We start from the raw sequence: 18,482 nt of genomic DNA on the forward strand, positions 1-18,482 counted from the left end.
CCAGCACCCCTGTCTGCCCTTACCCAGCCTCCGGCTCTCCATGGCACAGGCCTGATCCTCCTCCATGATGCTGAGGCGGGTGGTGCGGGACCAGGGCCAGGTCCACTCCCAGGTCTCCACTCGCCCGTTGCCAAGCCAGTAGGACTTCTGGAAGGGGAAGTACCACGGCCGCGGCAAGCCGAACATGCCTGCAAGCACAACCTCTACAGAGTCAGGGCCAACCCTACACCCATGGCCGCGCAGAAGGCGGACGAGGGTCGGGGCAGAGCTCAACACAGGTACGGGCACGGACATGGGCTTGGAGGTTTCCCCAGCTCAGGGACATCACTGCGGGGTGGGGGCTGCAAGCGCCTCGGCCAGCTGGGCTCAGGGCAACGCTGCTGGGCTGAGCAAGGAAGCAAAGTTCTTTGGGCTTTGGGTTGGGCCTGGCTCATGCTTCGGCTTTACTAGGAAAGCAAAGGAAGCAGGTGAGACCCCTCATGGCAGTGCTCCAGCCATGGACACCTTGCTTTGCTACAGCTGGCCACTGAACTGAGACACGCGACTCAAGATCTCCAAGGAACCTGTTAGTGTCACCAGTGGGTCAGGGCGTGTGGGCAGGTGTCCCCAACAGGACACATCCAAGGGACCCTGAAGGCATGTTGTGCCAAAGCCCACCATGTCAGGACTGAGCTCTGCCAGGAACCAGCAGGTCCCCAGCGAGGAGGCTCCCAGAAGATCAGAGGTGCCCTAATGCCCCACTGCCCACACGTACCCGGGTGCACGGCCTCAATGTACCACGTGAGCACCCCGTACACCACGGCATCCACGATCAGCATCATCATGGACAGCAGGAGGTTGAAGTCATCTCCTTCCACGGGCGACTGGCTGAAGGTGTGCCACTGGATGCCCACGCCGGCCACTTCGTACAGCGCAAAGTACTTGGAGCCCAGCCCGAAGGCTGTGGTGGACATGAGGGACTGCGGAGAGGTGGAAGGAAGGGAAGGGAAAGGAAGGGAAGGGGATGTCAGCAGGAACCACAGGCTAGCTCCGGAGGAACAGGTTGGGGCAAATTCCTACCCAGTGCTGTCCCACCCAGCCCTGTGGAGATGCTCCCTGCCCTGGGAGCCACCAAACCTTCTGGAGATGCCTCCAAAGCCCCATGGGGAGTTGGTTCATACAGGCAGAGGTTTGCCCAGAGCTTGGTGACAGCTTGGTGGCCTGTGTACTGGACATGGGGTGCCCGGGGCAAACCTGGGGCCAAGAACCTCCCCAGCAACTGCAGCCAACTCACCGCGATGCATTTCTCAAAGGCCGTGATCTTGTCGTGTGCCACCTCCTCCCGGATGGCCACGTACATGTAGGGCACGTAACTGAGGAAATAGATGATGCCACCACAGGCAGAGGCCAGCTTGGCCTTGGAGTAAAGCACCGACACCAGGAAGCTGCAGAGAGGACAGCATCACCTCGGATCCTACCCCACCAGGGCTTTCCCCACACCGTCTACTTTTGGTGGTGTTGAGGTGATAAATTGGCCCCTCAAATCAGCTGGCTGGGGGGACTTGTGCCCCTCCACAGGCCTTGTCCACACAGCTCCCAGCACCCTCACCCCGTGGCACAAGGACCTCAGTGCTGCCCGTGCCCCCTCACCCCATGGGGTGGACCAGGGAGCTCACCAGAACATGATGGTGGCCACTGCGTAGATGGCAAGGAAGAGCCAGATGATGAGGACGTCGCTGTGCATCAGGACCTTGCCGTACTTCAGGATGGCGGTGAGTGCCGTGACCGAGATGGAGAGCTGGACGAAGCCGGTGATGAACCAAGCCACCCAATGCACCGCGTTGTTCAAGCCCATCATCTTCATCACCTGCAAGGCCAACGCTGCTCAGCGGGGCTGTCCCCTACCCTGTCCGTCCCTGCTGCCTCACTCGCACAGGCTGGGAGAGCAATGGGCAGCACCGAGGGGTCCCGAGGGTCCTGGGAGCGGGCAGGACACAGCACCCTGTGCCAGCTCAGCTCCCTCTGGTGCTGGGCAGGGCTCGTGCCAGGGACACTTGGAAGGACCAGCTCAGCCCAGGGATGTGGCATCTGCGCCCACCCCACCTCACGCGCCCTGGAGACATGGGGAAGGTGCCCAGGGACACAGCACAGAACTTAGAGCTCAGGGATGCCAGATGCTCCTCAGGGATCTCTCCCACCATCCCCACCTCTTTCAGGCGATGCTCCTTCTCAGTCACAATGTGCTGGATCATCATGGCCACCGAGTAGACCCAGGAGATCACCATGCACAGGGGCATCATGTGCTCAATGACGAAGAGGAAGCTGGTGAGGTAGAGGAAGAGAGGGGAGAGCTGGATGGTGGCACCACTGCAGAGACCCAAGGAGACCCTGGTGCACAGGGCAGCGAAGGGCTCTCCCACTGCCCAGGGACAACCAGCCCTCCGGTCCAGCAGCTCCTTAGTGCCCTGAAAGAGCTTCTCCAATGAGCCCACAGGGCAATCTAGTGTCCTGGCTGTCAGGTCCCGGCAGGCAGGAGGGCAGCAGCCGCAGGTTCAGCCCAGTGTCCTGCCTACCCTGGTGTGGACGGGGCCCTATCCATGCTCCTGCCCTGGAGGGCTGGTGGCTCTGGGACTCCTCCAAGTGCTTCCTCCAGACCACTGTGTTCAATAACCGCTGACAGACAAATGTGCCATCCATTTACCACGCTCCTCTTGTTCTCCCCAAGTCTTTCAACCTCCAAGACACCCCGCAGCCACAAGTTCCTCACTTCAGCTGTGAATTGGCCACAAAACCCTTCCCCTGCTTGCCTAGCCTGGTGACCCACGGAACAGGGCTTAACTGGGTGCTCATCACTCCCAATGTCACCAACCTCTCCCAGGCCCCCAGACTTGTCCCCTTTTTCCAGCTGAAGCGTCGTGGCCTGCACAGGGGAAGAAGGAAGGTCCTGCCCCTGCCCACGCAGGTGTTACTCACTCGTCCCGGGTATAACACGGGTACGGGAACATCTGCACATAGTTGCCGGGCTCCACCACGTCGTGGCCAACAAACGTGTTGATGAGGGCGCGCTCCATCATGTCTGGGGAGGAGGAGGAGAAGCCAAGATGAGCAGGCAGTGCGGGCAGGGGCTGGGGTCGTGGGCAGCTGTGGCAGGGAGCTGGTACTCACCCTGGATCCAGACGAAGCCGTAGAGGAAGTAGAAGCGGCCACCGGTGTTGGGGCCGGGCCGCCAGTACGCCCGCCGGATCTCGTTGGTCTTCTCCGTGAAGCTGGAGTTCTGCCGGATCTTGTACATGACGTGGGGGGGCAGCGAGCCGTCCCTGTTGGTCTGGAAGATGACACCTGCGGGCAGGGAGAGGCAGGGAGCCTGCTGGCATCATGGGAGACGGCCACACTGGCCAGCCCGCAGCGACAGGCAAGGACGTGGAGGGGTTCAGCGTGTCCCAGCCAAGGGTACCACAAGGGTTGCCATGGCTGGGGAGGGTGGGCATGGCATGCAAGGGCACGTGGACAGCAGGCAGTGGCTGTGGGAGAGCCAGGAGAGCAGCAGGGAGGTGTGCCCAGCAGGGCTTGGCCAGGGACAGAGGATGGACACCCCGAGATGCTCAGTCTGCTCATCCACCCAACGCATGCACCAAGGGAGCCACGTCCCAAAGCCAGTGACCCCAGCCTGGGGCACAGCTGGAGAAGGACATGGCTTCAGGGACCCCTGCAAAGGGGCTGGTTCCCAGCGACATACTGGCAAAGACCGTAACGTTGTCCTGGTAGGCCTGGTTCAGCGTGTAGTTGACGATGCTCTCCTCATCCGGGAAGCCTTTGAAGATGTCCACGCTGACCTGGTGGGAGGGGAAGGCTGGTGAGACCCCACTGCCCTCAATGGGTCTAGCACGTGGACCCTGCACATGATGCAGCATGTGCCACCCACAGCCACCCCACAAGCCCCCAGACCCAACAGTGGATGGGCACCTCCACAGTTGACATCCACCCCAGAGCTCCTGACACTGCAGAAGCCACTGTCTCCTCCAGGGCTCCCATCCCATGGCCTTAAGGAGGTCTGAGCTGACCTGACCCCTCTTTAGCCCCACAGAGCCCAGCTACGGGCAGAACCTCACCTTGGCCATGAAGTGGACCCAGCCGCAGGCAGCATTGTCAATGGTGTCCAGCTGCTGGAGCAGGACGCTGGCATTGGGCAGGGAGAAGTTGCCGTTGAGGAAGTTGTGGAGAACATCACTGTCGGAGATGTTCAGGATCTCTGGGTGCTTGTGGAGGTCAGTGGTGAACTGAGATGGGGGGGAGACACGGGAGGGAGAAGCTGGGGTACCCTCTGCCTCTCGGCCCCCTGTCCTCCCCAGGGACACAGACAGGACCCAACGCTCCTCCTGGGGACAGGGGGACAGCAACCTCCCTGCACAGGGAACCAGCCTGGTCCTCGCAAGAGCAGGGTGGGCACCCAGGAGCACTTGAGAGCTCCACATGAAGAAGCCTCGAGGTGCCTGGGGGCAGGACACCCCCTTCCCACACCTGGGGCAGTAAAGCCCAGGTGGGCTCAGTCCCCACCGCACTGTCCTACCTGCTGGAGCCAGCGGATGCGCCTCTGCAGCCTGCCCTCCTCCAGGTAGGCACGGATCTCAGGGGAGATGTTCAGCCATGCCTTGGCGTAGTGGGTGACATTACCCACGAAGGCGAAGGTCTCATTGGCCTGAGGGGGAAGAAGACAGAATCATTGAACCGTTTTGGTTGGAAAGGACCTTTAAGATCGAGTCCAACCGTTAACCCAGCACTGCCAAGCCCACCACTAACCCATGTCCCTCAGCACCACATCTACACGGCTTTTAAATCCCTCCAGGGATGGGGACTCCACCACTGCCCTGGGCAGCCTGTTCCAGTGCTTGACAACCCTTTTGGGGAAGAATTTGTCCCTGATCTCCAACCTAAACCTCCCCTGGCACAACTTGAGGCCGTTTCCTCTCGTCCTATCACTTGTTACCTGGGAGAAGAGACCGACCCCCACCTCGCTACCCCCTCCTTTCAGGCAGTTGTAGAGAGCGAGAAGGTCTCCTCTCAGCCTCCTTTTCTCCAGACTAAACACCCCCAGGTCCCTCGGCTGCTCCTTGTCACACTTGTGCTCCAGACCCTTCACCGGCTTCACCCAGCAGGAAGAGGCAGGGCCCCCCCGCTCTCCGGGATGGTGAGCAGCCATGGAGGGACCTGCCCACGTCCCCGCACGCATCACAACCCCACCAAGGGCCAGGGCAGCTGCCTGCTTCTGGCTACTGACCCCTTCCTCCCTGCTCAGCCCTGGCCCCTCTGAGCCCAACTGGGCAAGGAGGCCCTGTGGAGTGGGGAGGTGGGAGAGAAAGGATGGGGGTCCCAACCTCCGCACCCTCACCTTCAAGATGACCTTGTCCACTTCGGTGCCCACAGGCGCATACAGGATTTTGGGGTTGCTGGTCATCAGGTGCACGAGGAGGCCCAGGTTCCGCTGCTCCTTGCTGGTGAAGCCCAGCGAGCTCATGTTGCCCTGCTTCAGCGCCTCGGGCTCGATCGTCCTGCAAAGGGGGCTTGGGCTGCCCACTGCGCTCCAGCCCCAGCGCCCCTCGCCCCCACCCCTGCCCGGGAGGGGATTTCACACTGACCCCCCCAGCACGGGGAGCTTCCCCTGGCTGTGGCACAAGGCTGCGGTGCAGCACCCATCTCCCGTGCGCTCGTCAAGCGATGAGCGGGGCCCTTGACTGCTGGCAGAGGCCCCAACCAGAGAGCACCTGGATCTGGCCCCCTCCAGTCCCCCGGGGCTCCTACCGGTTGTTGCCGCAGAGGATGGGCTGCAGCCCTGCCCAGAGCTGCACGAACGCCGAGAACTGCCCCTGGGGGTTGTCACTGCCGGCCGGGCCCCCCCCCAGCACCCTCCTCCTCTTCCACCGTGGCGTTGCCAGCCGTGGCGTTGGCGCCGGCCCAGCCGGTGCTGTTGGCAGTGGGCGGCGGGGCTTTGCTGGCGCAGGCTCCCCGGGGCAGCAGCTTGGCCAGTGCCGAGAGGATGTCCACATCGCGGAGAACCTTCTCCATCTCCACCAGGTCCTCCAGGAGGGCATGGAGGCGGTGCTGGGTGGCCGTGCTGTTCATCTCGTCCAGCTTCAGCTGCAAGGACGAGTGGGAAAGGGGTTACTCATAGCTGGGGCGACAGGGCCCTGCTCGCCAGCGGTGGGGGGCCAAGGGGAACCCCAAGCAGTGGCATGTCCGCTTTTTTGGTTAGAAGGTTGGAGCGGTGCCCAGCTGGGGCCCTGGACTCGTTGCCGTGCATCTGTGGCTGTCAGGCAGCGGGAGTGCAGGCAAATGCTGGCAGGGTCTTGCTGGGGGACACGAGATGTCCCTCAAGCAGGAAGGGTGGTCCTCTGTGACCGCAAGGGACATTCTAGACTTGGGTGGGACGTGGAGGGGGACCTCAGAGCCAGCCTTGAGGAGCTGTGCCACCAGGGACATTGCCAGTCCCGGAGAGGGGAGCCTGTGGGGACATGCTTGGAGGATACTGGGAACACCCAGCCCCATCCCATGGGCAGTGTCCAAGCGGGTGCCAGGAGGGGGAATCATCTGGGGTCCTGCTGTGGGGCTGGGCAGGGGGTGCCCATGTGGGGTAACGGGGTGATCAGGAGGGGCCAGGCCATGTAACAGAGCCCCTCGTTCCCACACGTGTCACCATGAGTGGGGAAACCCTGCCCAGGCCTCGTCCCTGTCCCGCAGCCAGAGGGAGGCACATCCCGCAGCCCCGCTCTCACCCTGCTGATGATCTTGGGGGTGTCCAGCTGGTCCCGCAGCTCGGTGGCCAGCTGGGCGAAGCGCTCCCGGCGGGCGGCCCGGCTGCCGTTGCAGGCCAGTGCCCGGTACGCCTGCAGCAGCGGCTGCTGCCCGGGGGCCACGTGCAGGAGGCGGCGCAGCCCCCCCGGGCCCTGCTCGCACGTCAGCTGCTCCAGCACCGGCCCGGTGAAGAGGACACCCTACAGAGCAAGGAGCCACGGGGGCACTGCGACGGTGCCCACCCTGGCACAGCAGCTGCCCCGGTTCGCCCCGCGAGCTGCTCACCTCCATCTCGGTGACGAAGGCCTGGGGGCTGTCGGAGGCGGAGGGTGCCGGGATGGCGCTGGCCAGGCCCAGGGCCTGGGAGAGCAGGCGGAGCAGCGCCGGGCGGCGCGGGGCTGCCGCGGGGTCCCGCAGCGCCCTGTGCACCAGCCCTTCCCGCAGGCTCCTCCAGCTGCTGGGGAAGCTCCTCTGCAAACGGACCAACGGGGGGTCATGGTGCGGGGGGTCCCCGGGGTCCCCCTCGGTGTGTCCCCCCAAGCACGTGAACAGCCCCACAGCACCCATGTCTCCGTAGGGAGGGGAAGAAAAGGGGACGTGCAGATGGGGGGAGCATGGCTCCCCTGCACCCCGGGCACAGGAGGGGACAATCTCCCCTGCTCCCTCCACAGCCACCGTCCAGGCGGTGCCACCACCCGTTGCAACGGGTAACTGAGGCACGGGCATTGGTGTGCCTCAGAGCACTGGGGCAACCGGCGGCAGCACCAGGACAAGACCCAGCCATCCCTGCTGCTGCTCTGGCCACCCGACAGCGTCCCGTCACATCCCCTCTGCCCAGACGGACACCCCCGCATCGCCCCGTGGTGGGACATGGAGGGGACACGGAGGACGAGCTCTGCCCCACCATGTCCCCTGCACGCGGCACCACTCCTCACCTCCAGCTGCGTCACCTTCTCACCGGGGCTGAACCCATCCCACAGGTCTCGCTCACGGGTCTCATCGGGTACCAAAGGAAAGGAACCGAAAAACAGGCGATACACCTGCACCGGGGACGGGAGCGGGGCTGCCGAGCGCGCCAGGAGCGGAGGCACCTATTTGCCCAGCAATGGTCACCCATCTCCTGAGGGTCACCCATCTCCTGAGGGTCACCACCCACCTCCCGCAGGCCATCACCCATCTCCTGAGGGTCACCAACCACCTCCCACAGGTCACCACCCACCTCCCGCAGGTCAACGCTGGAGCCCAGGAGCAGCTCGGCTGTGCTGTTGGGGAGGGACAGGTTCTGCGTCAGGAAGCGGTGCAGCTCGCCCCGGTCCTTGGCCGCCCACGCCAGCGTGAAGCCAGATCCTGGCAAGGAGCAAGGCAGGGGGATCGGAGCAGCGCATCAGCACTGGGGACACGGCACAGCCCCACGTGGGGACATCTCACAGCTGCCCCTGCCCAGCATGCAGTGATGTGGGACGGTGGCAGGGCACTGCCACACGCCATCACGTCACTGGGTGGGCATCTCCACCCCTGCCTGCGCAAGCAGCGGGGTCAGGCAGGACACAGCCTACCTGCTCGGCTGCTGAAGTGGGTCTCCATGGAGCTGGGCTCGCTGGTGCTGAGTGCCCCCAGGCGCCGGCGCAGCGACTCCAGCTCCTCCTCCAGCCCTGGGTGCTCCGGGTCGAAGAGGCTGCTCTGCTCCACCGCTTCACTGAGGTGCTCCAGGAGCTGCGTCACCCTGCGAGAGCCCAGCACCGCCGTGGCGTCAGGGATGGGGACAGAGGGATGGGGACACCTTCCACAGAGCTCTGGGTGGGGGGACCAACCCCTCGGGGGCTCAGGGCAGCCACCAGACACCGCTGCCCCAGGAGCTGCCCTCGCCTGCACACCGAATCCACCGTGCCAGGGCACAGAGGAGACCCCCAGAGCCTCGAGGTGTCCCTGGGGGCCACCTCCATCCTCCCCCCAGCACCCAGGAGCCCACAGGGGAACAAGCTGAGATGTCCCCTGCACCCCGGGGACACGGCGCTCCGCACCCAAGCGCTTTGGGGGACGCAGGCCCTGGCGGGGTGGTGGCAGCGCGGGAAGGGGCGAGGGCACGGACTCACGTGGAGTTGGAGTACTGCAGGAAGCCGAACTCATCGCGCTGGCCGTCGGGGCACAGGGACTGCATGACGGGCAGGATCCCGGCCGAGGTGAGCGGGGCCGCCGTGTAGAAAGCTGGAGCCGGCGAGAGAGTGCCGAGGAGGCCGGGGAAGGTGCGGGCAGGGAGGGAGGGGAGGCAGGGGGGAGGCAGGGGGCCACCGGAGAGACAGACACTCAGTTCAGAGAAGCCCGCGCTGGGCCCTGCGAGCCCCACGGGAGGTTGGTGGCCGAGGTCAGAAGTCTGCAGCTTTCCCACTGAGGCTGTCCCCGGCTGGTGGCTCCTTGGGGCAGCTCCTGCCACCCTGGCTCCTGCCTCCTGCCCCTGGGTGACGGGTCCCTCCCGCCCCAGGACGATGCTGACTTCTGCCACTTGCCCCCAGGACGGCCACCAACCTCCCCCAGCCTCTCGGCCCCCCTTGTTAGTAACCTCAGAGGCACCGCCGGATCTCCAGAGGAAGAGGAGGAGGAGGAGGAAGAATACGACAGGGAAAATAAGAGTTGTCACCCGCAGCTGCCTGAGCCCCCCGGCCTCCCCGCTGCCCCGACGTGCGGCTGCTGGCGGTGGGTGGCAATGGAGACACGGTGGGGGGAGATGGAAGAAACGAGGAGCAGCGAGGGGACGGCAAACCTTCCCCCCCTCCGCCGGCGCTGAGCCATCGTCCCTAACGGGGTCTTTCCATGTCCTTCCCCAGGGCAGGGCAAGGTCAGAAGGGTCCTGCCCAAAGGGGACAGGAGGTTGTCACTGGGCGGTGCCAGGCAGGGACCCTGCTCTCGCCACCCCGGCTGGTGGTCCCGTGGTTAGAGGTGGGTCAGTGCTGTTAGCATGGCCACGACGGGCAGGGGCTGGTGAAGATGGGCTTCTGGCAGCGGCAAGGGACAGCCCAGGGCAGGCAGGGACAGGTGTAGCATGGGACAGGCCAGCAGCTTACGGGACAGACAGTGGTGGCCATGCCACGCGTTGGTGACAAAGCCAGCGCATGGGTGGCACTTTGCAGGCCTCCAGGCTCCTAGGAGTGCCATGTCCCAGCTCATCCCAGCTGCAAAGGGCCAGGACAGGGACCCGGTGGTGGTGCAGGGGTGGGAGCCATCTCCAACCCCTTGGGGACCAGCCGAGGTGGGGGCACAGGCAAGCCTGGCTGACCACAGGCCACCACATGGGTGCCAGCACCCAGCAGGGTCTGTCCAAGGAGGGAGGCGAGAAGAAGGGACAGGACAAGCTCCCACTCGGCCTGGAGAGTCCTCTGCAGCCCAGGGGGGCTGGGGATGTGATGGCCAGCAGCCCCAGCACCTGGGGAACCCAGCACCAACCCAGAGGGGACACCACCATGGTGGGGACACCACCACGGACCCGTCCTGGCTGCGCTGCCCAAGCTCATCTTCACCAGCCACGGAGGAAGGCAGCAGGGTTACAGAGGTGTGGATTAGGCCAGAGTGAGTTGATCCAAACGGGGCTTTTTCTCCTCAAAATACATAGCCGGCAGAGTCAGGGGAAGGGGGGGAGGCGCCCACCCACCCCACCAACTTACAGACTGGCGCATGCAGTAGAGGCATGGAGGGCAGGCGGGCAGGGGAGATGGTGGGAAAGAAAAAGAAAACGTGAGCAAAAAAAATAAAAAAAAAGAAGAAAGAAAAACCAAACCAAACAAAAAACAACCACAGGACACAGAGGGCACGTCAGCGCCGGGGCAGGAACCAGGGCAGCGCCCTGCAGCTGGGCTCTCCCTCGCCGACACGCGCTGAAACACAGGCTCGGACCAGCGTTACCAGCATCTCCCCCCGGCCCAACCCGAGCGAGGGCACCCAGCAGGGTGGACACCCCACGGGGTGTCTGGGTGCCCCGCGGAGCCCTGGCGAGCCGGCAGCTCCGCTCTGCCACGGCACCAAAACCCACAGCCCCGGCCACAGCTCTGGATGTGCATGTCCAGGGGCTCCCAGCTCTGGTCCCATCGATTTGTCACCTTGTCAGGGCCCCAGAGCCCCGCCACAGCCAGGCACAGGGCTCCACGCGGTGCATTTTCCACCCCAGAACCGCAAGGAGCTGGGGAACCTCCCCTGGCACTGCCCCAGCTGCTCCCCGAGGACTCGGGGGGACCGTGGCTGTCCCAGCACCATCCAGCTCCATCTCCCTTTTTTCCCCCCAAAAAGCATCCCTGCGATGGCAGCCACAGGCTGGCTGGCACTGCCACCCCCAGGGGAGCCCCCTCAGCTGGGACTGACTCCGACCCCTCTGCGTCTGCCCCACCAGCCCTCAGCTGCAGCCCCTGCCCAGTGCTATATCCCCCAAAAGGCCCCTCTGGGTCCCCATCAGCTGTCACAGCCCCCCCACCTCATCCCCAGGCTGTCCCCAGGGGGCTGGAGCAGCTCCCCAGAACCTTGGAGTCACCCCAAGTGTGGGTGTCCCCAAATGCGGGTGCCCCGGACACCACCCCACTGGCACTCACCTTCCTTCACGGGGATGGTTGGCTTCTTCTGCCGCAGCCCCAGGAGGATGAAGAAGAGCACCAGGGGGATGAAGATCTCAAAGGCCAGCACCCACTGGGGACGACACAAAGCAGAGGGATCATGACACTTGGGGACAGGACCCAGCTACCAAGGAGGAGCGTGGGCAGGACTGGGGTCCCCGGGGCGTCTGTGCAGTGTGGCACGGTGCAGGTGGCTGGTGGCACCGTCACAGCTCAGCCAGAGGCAAACGGGTCTCTGGGCACCCGGGGATCTCCTGCCTGCACCCGGGGGCACCTCGGGACAGGACAGGGCACCACAGAGGGGATGGAACCCTACTCCAGCAACACAAACACGGTGCCAGGGCTCGCGCCCAGCCCTGACGGGCCACCGCAGCTGGGGCTGCCCAGGGGAGGTGACCCCAAGCCCTTACAGCTGGCAAAGAGCCGCAGCCCCCACCCTGGCAGTGCCCTCACAGCTGGTAGCTGCCTGGCATGACATCCCCCTGCCGCCCGTGCCACCGCTGGGTCCCGCCCACAGGGCTACGGAGGGGACAGACCCTGACACTGTCGGGGCGAGGTTTGGTTTGGCCAGGCCCTGGCACAGGCTCCAGGTGCAACTGGGGGGCAGTTTGGGGGGGTCCTGGCACCCCCTCTGTGCCCTCCCAGAAGTCAACGGCCCTGCAGGATTTCCACGGGTGGCATATGGTAAATCACAGCAAATCCCCAGGAATCCCTGACCCCAATCGCGCAGGCGGCCCAGGCTGGGCTCCGTGCCCAGACGCCCTGGGGATGGGCATCAGTGCCTTCAGCCGCCGGCAGGAGCAGGCACCCAGCACCGCTGCCAGGCGTGCCCAGGCCACGTCACAGCCCCATAGCCCTCGCTGCCAAGCGGAACTACTGTATGTGGGGAAACTGAGGCACGGGGTGAGGTGAGCCAATCTCGGGTCTCTTCAGGGCCAGATCGGACCCCAGGACCTGCTGCCACCACGGACAGGGCGAGCCCCAGCGCCGCTGCCGGGAAGGTGCCCGCTGTGACACCGGCAGCTCCCACCGGGCTCCCGCACCAGCCCAGTCACCCACGGTGCCCAGGCGCCGGCGGGGTGGGAGGAGAGGGCTTTAACACACAGGGGCTGCCTGGAAGGACTCAGCTGGCAGCAGGGGACAGGGTCAGGCCCCCCAGCGCTGCCCTCCCCACCCCCAGAGCTGCTGATTTTGGGGGACGCACAGACCAGAGGAAAAAGGGCTGGAGGGGACGGGGACAGCAGACACCCCAGGAGCCATGCCAGGGGATCCCCATCTGTCTGCCACCACAGCTCCCAGGCACGGTCCCTGGTGTCACTGTCCCTGCATCGGTGGGGTGGCAAGGGACACCCCATCCCACCCTGCCCGCCCCGCGGCTCCTGCCCTGCCCCTCGCTGCCTGCCCCCGCCCCCCGGCCTGTTTACTGGGCACACAATTGGGCCTCTGTGCCCAGGCGCCCGGGGGACCGTCCCCCCACGCCCACGCCAGCCGTACCAGGCTCCCTTGGGGACTGTTGGGTCCTTGGTGGCAACACGAGGGACCTGCTTGTTGTTAGTTATTTTTTTGAAGTGGGTCATTGACCTTTAGCTCGTCCCCTGTCCCCAGAGACATCCCCTGCCCCCGACCCCTCCTGCACCACCCCAGTGCCAGGGCCAGCTGTCCCCCAGCACCAGCACCCAGGGTGATACGGTGATGGGCAGACGTGGTGGCAGAGCAGGGCTCACCAGCCTGTGCCTCCGGGACTGATCCTGCCCCTTCGGTCCCCAGGGCTGCCCCTGCGGGGGACTCCCAGGGGTGGGGGGGCAAGGGCTGCCCCACAGCCATAGTGGGGCAGAGGCAGTGGCATGCAGGGGGGGCAGGGATGCTGTCCCAAGGGAACCTCATCACCCCCAGGGTGGCACCCAGCACTGGCACAGCCTGGGGACAGCGGGGTCCCTGCCTGGGGGTGCAGGGGGGGACGTTTCGGGATTGTGTGAGGAAGCAAGGGTGGGAACATCTTTGTCGGTGACATGGACAGTGGGACTGAGCGCACCCTCAGCAAGTTTGCCTACGACACCAAGCTGTGTGGTGCAGTGACACGCTGGAGGGAAGGGATGCCATCCAGAGGGACCTTGACACGCTGGAGAGCTGGGCCTGTGCAAATCGCATGAAGTTCAACAAGGCCAAGTGCAAGGTCCTGCACGTAGGTCGGGGACAATCCCAAGCACAAATCCAGGCTGGGCGGAGAACGGATGGAGAGCAGCCCTGAGGAGAAGGACTTGGGGGTGATGGGTGACGAGAAGCTCACCATGAGCTGGCAACATGCGCTTGCAGCCCAGAAAGCCAACCATGTCCTGGGCTGCATCCCCAGCAGCGTGGGCAGCAGGGCAAGGGAGGGGATTCTGCCCCTCTGCTCTGCTCTCCTGAGACCCCCCTGCAGTGCTGCGTCCAGCTCTGGGGCCCCCAACATCAGAAGGACATGGAGCTGTTGGAGCGAGTCCAGAGGAGGCCACAAAGGTGCTCAGAGGGCTGGAGCCCCTCTGCTCTGGAGACAGGCTGAGAGAGCTGGGGCTGTTCAGCCTGGAGAAGAGAAGGCTCCGGGGAGACCTTCTAGCACCTTCCAGCATCTGAAGGGGCTACAGGAAAGCTGGAGAGGGACTTTTTACAAGGGCATGGAGTGATGGGACGAGGGGGAATGGTTTTAAACTGAAAGAGAATGGATTTGGATTGGACATAAAGAAGAAATTTTTTATTATGAGGGTGGTGAGACCCTGGCCCAGGCTGCCCAGAGAAGCTGTGGCTGCCCCCTCCCTGGCAGTGTTCAAGGCCAGGTTGGATGGGGCTTGGAGCAACCTGGTCTGGTGGAAGGTGTCCCTGCCCATGGCAGGGGGGTTGGAACTGGATGGTCTTTAAGGTCCCTTCCAACCCAAACCAGTCTGTGATTGTATGATAAATAACCACTTGCCCACAGGTGAAGCCGCGGTCGCTGGGAACACAAGCGCCGGAGCCGGCAGACAAGCGAGGCCCCACGGCTGCACAGACACACGAGGCCAAGCCGCCGCCACCCTGCCAAGCCTGCGCGTCCCCCCCCGCCTTCCCTGCGCCAGCTGCACCCAGCGAGGGGGCAAAGAGCACCCTGAGCCGGGCAACGCCGGCCCATCGACAAAACCCAGCAGCACGCTGCCATCACCGGCACTTCGGAGCCGGGAGCTCCAGCCGCTGTCGCCTCCCTGTCCCAAACGCGTGGGCACAGAGAGCCGCGGGGAAGGCGGCCGAACACCCTGAGTGTGCCTGCGGTAACTTCTGAGAGATCACCTGGTAATTTTACATCCAATGTAGGTTTGAACCACTTACCAAAGGTCATCGGGGAGCCCATCCCCTAAGATATACACAGCTGAGCTCACCCCGCCATCCCAGCAGCACCAGGGTGACACAGACGATGGCACAGTGCACCACCCAGGGCTGCCACTGGCACCGCAGGGGACTGCCCGTCCTCGGGCACCCACAGCCCTGGCTTCCCTCCACCAAGAGCCGCTGATGCTGTTCTGCTCAGACACCCAGCACTCCAGGGCTCCTGCCTGAATTTCTGCCCTGGGAAGAATAAAATCGCAGCCAAAGCGCAGAGCAGCCCCCGGAACAGCTCAGTGACGCCGGGCAAAGTCCGATGCTCCCGTGGGCTGGGCACGAGGCCTTACAGAAGCATCACGGGACAGCGCCCAGCCATAACCCTTGGCAGGCTGCAGGTGAGCTCGTCTGGTGACAAAGAGGGTTACGAGGCAGGTGACATGCAGCACTGTGGGTCAGGAGCACATCTCTCTCAAAGGTCACCTGGTCACACAGCCTCCCTGTACCCACCACCGCTGCATCCTCAAGAGGACCAGCCAAGCCCTCACCAAGCGCCTGCGGACAAAGTCCATCCCAAAACCACTGCAGTGCTGCTCCCTGAACAGCCCCTGGTGCCAGGGACATTGGGGACTCCCCCAGGGCCACCAGCATTCAGGGGCAGCGCAGGGGACGGGCCCCAGCTCTCGAGTCCCAGCCCAGCACCCTCAGCCAAACACGAGGTGTCTGCTCCCCATCCCCTCCCGCAGCGCTGGGGCCGCTGCTCAGCACGGTGCCAGGAGGAAAGTGCACCATGGCGAGGCACTGACCCCAGGGCAGCACCCACGGCATGGGGCTGTGCCAACGGGCAGCTGCTGGCAGGGCACGGGCAGGGCACGCACCGCACTCCCTCTGCGAGGCTGGGGGAAGCCCAGCAACCCCCGACTCTGACCACCCCAGGGTGAACCCCCAGCAGGGGAGGGGTCTCATGCTTACTTCCCTCCCTGCTTCAATCCCTCCAGCCTCTGCCTGCCGCAGCAGGATCAGCCCAGCGGGACACGGGGCTGGTTTCACTCGGTGAAACATCCAGCTCTGGATGGGGCCAGGGCAGACCGGCGCTGGGGGACCCACCCACGGAGAGCAAGGCACAGGCTGGCAGGGCTGGGCTCTGGCATGGGGCCTGGCTCTGCCCGGGCTGCTGGGAGAGGGCAGGATGGTGTCCCCTGCACAGACATTGGACTTGCATTTAACAGGAGCACGAGGAAGCAGGTGACACACACAGGGCACGCATGTCCTCAAGGCACGACTGCTCCAGGGGCTGCACCAAACCCACCCCTGAGCACCCACGGCACCGGGGGCAGCTCCTGCCCTTACACACGGCTGGTCCTCCGCACGCCCCATCCACACGAGGCATCGCCGGGTGGGCGAGGAGGTGCCGGTCCTTCCCCTGCCACCCTGCCTGCAGCAAGCAGGGCACTCCGGTGACAGTCCCCGCACTCTGGGGTGACTGGGCCTGCGCTCCTTGTACTCCTCCTACAGCTGCAGCTTCCTGTGCTGCCCACGGGGCTGGGGAGGGTCGGGGGAAACAGGTCCCCAGAAGATGTGCACACCCCATGCTGTAACCCCACCAGCTACAGCGCCCAGACCCGGGGCAGCTGCCAAGGGCCGGTGGATGCCGGGGCGTAGCCGTGCCAGCCAGCTCGGCATTGCGGGTAGGGGTCCACGGCACACCAGCGCTGGGCAGCCCCTCGCCGTGGCCACACGAGGGTAAGGAGCAGGGATGACTCAGCCGCAGAGCATCATCCCCCTGGCCCGCCTTGGGGGCACCGGGGCTGCCCATGCAGCAGGCACCTGCCTGCGACGCGGGTCTCAGCCCAGCCCAGCCCTGGGACAGAGCAGGGCCCAGTGCCCCGTGCTGCTGGCGAAGGCAAGCAGGCAGGATGAGGCCTGCAGGATATTTGGGAGAGGGAAGAGGCGAGAGCATTGCCAGCTCGGGAGAAGCAGCTCGCCACCCTCCCCCATCCTCTAAAAATAACCGGCTCCCTGGGCACCCAGTGCACCCATCCCCTGCCCGCTCCGCGGCCGGGGTCCCTCCCCGGGGTGGGGGGGTCCCTCCTGCCCGGCCGGTAGGATTTGGCAGGGAAGCCCTGGGCAGGGGAGGCCGGGGCAGGGTTACACCGGCCTCACCACCCCAGCACGGAAGGTGCCACCCTGCCTCCTCTGCCACCCGGGAGGGGACCAGCCCCCCGGGACCCCCACGCTCCTCACGCCCAGCAAGCCGGAGCGGCTCCTCTCCAGCCCACGGAGGAGACGCAGCTCTGACCCACATAGGATTTCGAAGCCTATTTATAGCCTGCGGATACCGAGGGCTCAGGGAGAGCTCTCCAACCCCGGAGGGGCGACCCGGGGACCAAGGACGGGGCTGGCCAGTGCCCATCTGGGACACGAGAGCGGGGAGGGAGATGCTGCACAGGGTTGGGTGGGAGATGGCACCCAGCCCACGGCCCCGGGCTCCTCCTGCGGCCACCGGGCCCGGGCGGCTCCCACGGACACGGGGTGGGAGCGGGGCAGGAGAGACCCAACTGTTGCTGCCCCACGCCGGGAGCCGCCGGCTGGGCCCACGCGGGGGCAAGGGGCCGGGGGGCTCCTGGGCCGCTCCGTGGGGTCCCGCACAGCCGGCACCGCCGCTCCCCGCAGCCGGGCAGGCACCGCCAGGCCCGCACCCACCGCCCCCCGCACCTCCCGGCCCCGAGGAGGGGACCCCGGGGACACCCCGACCCCGGGGTGGGGGGCCGGCTCCGCCGCCCCGCGGGCTCCCCCCGGCCCACGCAGCCGCCCCCGCCCGGGGCCTCGCCTCGCCCCTCGCGGCGGCTGCAGGTGCCCGGGCTGCAGGGGAGCTCCAGCCCCCCGGTTCCCCCGCCGCCCCCGCGCTCACCGGGCTGCGCCGCTTCAGCGTCACGTTCTTCCAGAGCAGGAGATGGAGCTGGTGCAGGAACCCCATGGCCGGGCCGGGCCCAGCCCCGCCGCAGGGGCTGCCCCCCCCCGCTCGCCTCCGCGGATCACCCGCCGCCCACCGCCATGCCCCACCGGGCCGCCGCCGCCGCCTTTGTCCGCACCGGACTAGGGGGAGCGGAACGCAGCGGCCTCCGGCTCCAGCCCCGGTCCGGCCCGGCCTTGCGCAGCACCGCCCCCGGCCCGGGGCCGCCCGCCCGCCGCCGCCCCTTAAAGGCACCGCTGGGCCGCGGCCGCACCGCCCGGCCCAGCCCGGCAGAGCTCAGCTCAGCTCAGCTTGGCCCAGCCCAGCCCAGCCCAGCCCAGCCCAGCCCAGCCCGTCCCGTCCAGTCCCGCGGCCCGGCCCCGGGGAGGCTTGGCCGGGCCCAGAGGGCACCATGGTCCCGGCAGGGCCGCCGGGGAATCGCCGCTGGGCAGGCGGTTGCCGGTGGATCCTGCTGCTCCTGGGGAAACTGAGGCACGGACCCCCCAGGGCACAGCGCGGGGGCGGCCGCTGCGGCACCCACGTCCCCCCGGGTACGGGCTGTCTGGGAGCGGGGCTGTGCCCCAGGGAGGTGCCACGTCGGGGAAACCCTCTGTCCCCAGGAGCTGCCCCTGCTCCTCCCCAAGCTAGTGACAAGGAGAGGTCACCCCCCGCTCAGCCTTTCCTCCACCCCTGCCCTTCCAGGACAGACTCCACGTTGCCGGCTCATGGTGAGCTTCTCATCAACCACCACCCCCAAGTCCTTCTCCTCAGGGCTGCTCTCCGTCCATTCTCTACCCAGCCTGGATTTGTGCTTGGGATTGCCCCGACCCGTGTGCATCCATCCACCC

The 18,482-nt window shown here is 65.8% G+C and overlaps 1 protein-coding gene across 1 annotated transcript in view; it reads right to left on the reverse strand.

Moving 5' to 3' along the window:
* Window positions 1-17,789, reverse strand: part of ABCA2 (ATP binding cassette subfamily A member 2) — a 33,572-nt gene extending 15,783 nt beyond the window's left edge. Inside the window, 21 exon segments of the mRNA XM_068414150.1 lie at window positions 24-188; window positions 755-959; window positions 1,274-1,424; window positions 1,656-1,846; window positions 2,187-2,301; window positions 2,953-3,055; window positions 3,145-3,318; window positions 3,716-3,812; window positions 4,089-4,256; window positions 4,547-4,675; window positions 5,366-5,525; window positions 5,776-5,870; window positions 5,872-6,111; window positions 6,747-6,965; window positions 7,051-7,236; window positions 7,701-7,856; window positions 7,985-8,112; window positions 8,322-8,488; window positions 8,859-8,970; window positions 11,337-11,430; window positions 17,593-17,789. Coding sequence (XP_068270251.1) covers window positions 24-188; window positions 755-959; window positions 1,274-1,424; window positions 1,656-1,846; window positions 2,187-2,301; window positions 2,953-3,055; window positions 3,145-3,318; window positions 3,716-3,812; window positions 4,089-4,256; window positions 4,547-4,675; window positions 5,366-5,525; window positions 5,776-5,870; window positions 5,872-6,111; window positions 6,747-6,965; window positions 7,051-7,236; window positions 7,701-7,856; window positions 7,985-8,112; window positions 8,322-8,488; window positions 8,859-8,970; window positions 11,337-11,430; window positions 17,593-17,658 — 3,121 coding nt within the window. The 5' untranslated portion in view covers window positions 17,659-17,789.
* Between the last annotated feature and the right edge of the window lie 693 nt (window positions 17,790-18,482).

The sequence above is a fragment of the Nyctibius grandis genome, chromosome 16 (genome assembly GCF_013368605.1).
Source record: "Nyctibius grandis isolate bNycGra1 chromosome 16, bNycGra1.pri, whole genome shotgun sequence".
Lineage (NCBI taxonomy): Eukaryota > Metazoa > Chordata > Aves > Nyctibiiformes > Nyctibiidae > Nyctibius > Nyctibius grandis.